This window comes from Pelodiscus sinensis, chromosome 1 (assembly GCF_052426305.1).
Source record: "Pelodiscus sinensis isolate ZL-2025 chromosome 1, ASM5242630v1, whole genome shotgun sequence".
Classification (NCBI taxonomy): domain Eukaryota; kingdom Metazoa; phylum Chordata; order Testudines; family Trionychidae; genus Pelodiscus; species Pelodiscus sinensis.
The window spans coordinates 22982784-22987245 of record NC_143052.1 but is presented as its reverse complement, the minus strand read 5'-3'; the positions used below and the strand labels follow the sequence as shown (position 1 = coordinate 22987245).

The 4462-nt window shown below is 47.1% G+C and overlaps 1 protein-coding gene across 1 annotated transcript; it reads right to left on the bottom strand.

Moving 5' to 3' along the window:
* Positions 1-514: 514 nt before the first annotated feature.
* Positions 515-3097, bottom strand: LOC149525542 (general transcription factor II-I repeat domain-containing protein 2A-like). The gene is made up of 2 exons (XM_089778457.1): positions 2511-3097; positions 515-2344 (listed from the first exon to the last, which is right to left on the bottom strand). The coding sequence occupies exon 2, from the start codon at positions 2333-2335 to the stop codon at positions 530-532; it is 1806 nt and encodes a 601-aa protein (XP_089634583.1). The 5' UTR covers positions 2336-2344; positions 2511-3097; the 3' UTR covers positions 515-529.
* Between the last annotated feature and the right edge of the window lie 1365 nt (positions 3098-4462).

Here is a 4462-nt window from a genome sequence, read left to right as displayed (position 1 = left end):
TCCTTTAGTCCAGGCAAGTTGCTGTGCAGTAAATCAACTCCCAGTGCTGTAACTTTGCAGTGTCCACATTGGCAAGGCACTTACAGTAGGCATAAGGGATCTGTCGAAAAAGCCTTTCTTTCTCGACAGATCCCCCTCTAGACTATCTCGTTTTGCCGACAAAGTGCTGAGTTAGCAAAACGCGGTGGCCATTGTTATGCAAATTAGGTGTAGGAAATTTAAATCTCTGCCTCATTTGCAATGTCGACCTGCCTAATCTGCATCCCTCTGCCGACAGAGGGATGCAGTCTAGACATATCCTTAGTGTGCACTGGCTCTGCAAGTAGTGTGCTCTAAGTCAGGGGTCTCCAAACTTTTCAGCCCGAGGGCCGCATTAACTATCAAACAGCAGTTCGGGGGCCGACTACACACTTGAGGTCCAAATAAAAAACAATCAAAACATGGATGTTGTTTTTAATTATTTATTTAATATTATTTTATTCAGTTATTATTTAATAACACATTGATACACTACACATGAACACCTGTATTAGTGTGAATGGTGAAATTGTTTCCTGGATGCCAAAATAGCAGACATTTCTGGCTTTAGATTTGTTGTCCCTAACATCAACAGTGACCTGAGATTATCATCGGACAAGTTTGTTCTCAAATTGTTCTTCACATATTTCATTCTTGAAAATGTTTGTTCACACAGGTATGTTGTTCCAAAGATTGAAAGGTACCTTGATGCAAAAGTTTTGACATTAGGAAAGTCTTCCTTGGGCAAAAACTGGTAAAAACCCACCAGTCCTATTTTGAACTTGTCCCTAAGGAGGTCATTTGCTTGCAATTCAATGACTTCCAGCTGCAGTTCATCTGGGCAACTGGCCACATCTGCTTCAAATGGGTTTTGAAACAATCTCACTTCTTCTGCCTTTGAATCCAAGTCAGAAAACCGCTGCTGAAACTGCAGCTGGAGGTCTTTGATGATCTCACATGCAAATGACGTGGGGAACTCAGCTGTTGCTTCAGCCATGAAGACCTTGCACTGCTGAAAGTGCGTCAAGTTGTTGGCCTGTACTTGTTCCAAAAACAAGACAAGTTTGGATCTGAAGGCCTTTAGGTGGGTGTATAGATCAGAAACTAGATTTTGCTCTCCTTGTAGTTTTAGGTTCAGAAAATTTAAATGACTAGTTATGTCTGCAGCAAAAGCCAATTTCCATACCCACTCTTCATCAGACAGTAATGGCTGTGGCTTGCCTTTACTTTCCAGGAAGTCACCTATTTCCTTTCTTAACTTAAATACTCTGCTCAGAACTTTCTCACAACTTAGCCATCTTACTGCTGTGTAATATGGTAAATCTTGTGATTCTGTGTCTGTATCTTTCAACATGTCTCTGAACTGTCTATGGTTGAGCCCATGTGACCTTATTAAATTCACCATCTTCACCACAGGATTCAGTACACTGCTAATGTCCACATATTTAGCACACAAAGCTTGCTGGTGAATAATACAGTGCAGGAACATTGGTTGTATAATGTTTTTCTCATTACACATCTGCTTCACTTGTCCAACCAAGCCTTTCTTTATGCCACTCATGTTCTTTCCTCCATCAACAGTCAGGCAACTGAGGTTAGTCCAGTCCAAGTTATAATCAGCAAATGTTTTTTTCAACTCATTGAATATATCCTCTCCGGTAACAGTGCCATACATGCTATGTAGGGAAGCCAGCTCTTGTGTTATGTTCATGTCTTTATCCACACCTCTAATGAACACAAGCAGTTGAGAGGTGGAGCAGCTGTCCAGCGATTCATCCATTGCAATTGAAAAATGGCGAAACTTGCTTGCATTTTTCGCTATTTGAGTCACAATGTTTTCACCCATGTCTGCAACACGGCGAGCAATGGTATTCGCACCCAAAGCTACGTTTTCAAATTGTTTTGACTTTTCTGGGCAAAGTTCCTCAGCCACTTCCAACAAACATTCCTTCACTACTTCACCATCTGTAAAGGGTTTGCCACTTTTAGCCAGGACGTAGGCAACTTTATAACTGGCCTTAGTTAAGGATTCATTTTCATTTGAGGATTTACTGAACAATGTCCTCTGAGATGTGAGTTGATTTTGTAATTTAGAAAATTTTTCGGCACGGACTTTACCCTTCAACTGTACATATTTCTCCTGATGTTTGCTTTGATGATGACGGCGCAGGTTGTATTCTTTCATCACAGCCACGGTTTCGTTGCAAATCACACACAATGCTTTCTCGCCGGATTTGATGAAGAAGTATTTCAAACTCCATTCTTCTTGAAATTGCCGACACTCATCGTCTATTTTTCTTTTCCTCTTCTCGGCCATCGCTGGGCACTAAAATAAAGTGAATTCAACATGAATAAATAATGAAACTGAAAGTATCTTGCACACAATATCGCTCAAAAAACCTGATTATGCGAACTAATTTTGTCGCAATAATAGCTGCAAATGACCCAAAACAATTTTTAAAAATTCTTATGATTTCTTAAGTTAAACTTACCTGAATATAGTGTGCAAATATATCCACTTAAGGTAGAGAGATTGTTGCTTTTAATGTTTCCTCTTCAGAATATTCGCCTGCGAATCCGTTTCTCCTGGAAGGGGGGGGCTTTTCCCCCTGCTCTCCCCTTCCTCTGCACGCTGTCCTCCCCTCCTGCTTGCCACCGCTCACTCCTTCCCCCCCCCGGGCGGAAGGGGTCACCTTTTTAAAGTTCCCGCCGGGGTTCACGTTCCCCCGCACGTCGCCGGGCGGGCGTTACCACCACCGCCCATCCTGCCCCCTGATTGGCCGGCTGCCCTGTCAGTCTGGGCGGGGGAACGCCGCCCGTGCTAACCCCCGCCCCTGCGCCGTTTGCCGCCGCGCGGCCGCTTGTCAGAGGAGCGGCCCGCTTCTCATGCCCCCTGATTGGCCGGCTGCCCTGTCAGTCTGGGCGGGGGAACGCAGCCCGTGCTAACCCCCGCCCCCTGCGCCGTTTGCCGCCGCGCGGCCGCTTGTCAGAGGAGCGGCCCGCTTCTCCTGCCCCCTGATTGGCCGGCTGCCCTGTCAGTCTGGGCGGGGGAACGCAGCCCGTGCTAACCCCCGCCCCCTGCGCCGTTTGCCGCCGCGTGGCCACTTGTCAGCGGAGCGGCCCGCTTCTCCTGCCCCGGCGCGGCGTGAGTACACGCCGCACAACCCCTAACAGGGCAAGAAGGGCCCGTTCGGCGGCACCCCAGGGACGGTCTCCACGGGCCGGATGAGAGGGCCTCGCGGGCCGCATCCGGCCCGCGGGCCGTAGTTTGGAGACCCCTGCTCTAAGTAAACCATCTCTGTGAGAAGCATAGAGCTTGCTGAGCTCTGGGTAGAGTGCTAGGGTGCTAATATAGACACCATGATGTAGTACTGTATCATGACTGGCCTCTGGCACCCTTCCCACAATGCCTCTTCGGTTATCTGTTTCAAACCTACTGCCCTGTTCTCAGGTGACCAATCCAGGCTTGCCCTTGCATTCTTTTTGAAATGTGAAAGTCCACTTCCCATTTGATCAGCAACACATGGGCTGTGTCTACATTGGCACCCCTTTCCAGAAAAGGGATGCTAATGTAGACTTCGGAATTGCAAATTCCATGGGGAATGTAAATATCCCCCGCGGCATTTGCATTTACATGGCTGCCGCTTTTTTCCGGCTTGGGGATAAGCCGGAGAAAAGTGTCAGTCTAGACGTGATTCTCCGGAAAATAAGCCCTTTTTCGGAGGATTTCTTATTCCTACTTGAAAGCTCTTCCTTGAAAGTAGGAATAAGAAATCCTCCGGAAAAGGGCTTATTTTCCGGAGAATCACGTCTAGACTGGCGCTTTTCTCTGGCTTATCCCCAAGCCAGAAAAAAGCGGCAGCCATGTAAATGCAAATGTCGCGGGGGATATTTAAATCCCCCTACAGAATTTGCAATTCCGAAGTCTACATTAGCATCCCTTTTCCGGAAAGGGGTGCCAATGTAGACACAGCCACGGTGTGTTCTCAGCACATCTCCCTAGCTGGCCTTGCCTGCTCCATGCACCAGGAGATCCCTTGCTTGGAGAGATGCTATGCCAGGAAGAAGCATATGTATTGTGCATTCTTTTGACCATCTCATGTTGATGTCAGTGAAATGACCCAGGGATACACCCACACTTGCAATGCCATAGAAAAATAGCCTTTTCTGCTGATGTACGCTGTCACCAGATAGTCTGGGGCAAACATTGGGCTATATGTGTCAACACTTGCCTTGCCACAGGCAGGGAATCCCATTGCTGTAAAGCCATTCACTATTTCTAGTACAATCCCCAGAGTCACAGTCCTTCAGAGCAGTAGGTGATTAATGGCCCTGCACACCTGCATCACTGCAACCTCCACAGTGCACTTCCCAACTCCAAACTGATTCATGACTGACTGGTAGCAGTCTGGAGTTGCCAGCTTCCACACTGAAATTGCCATAC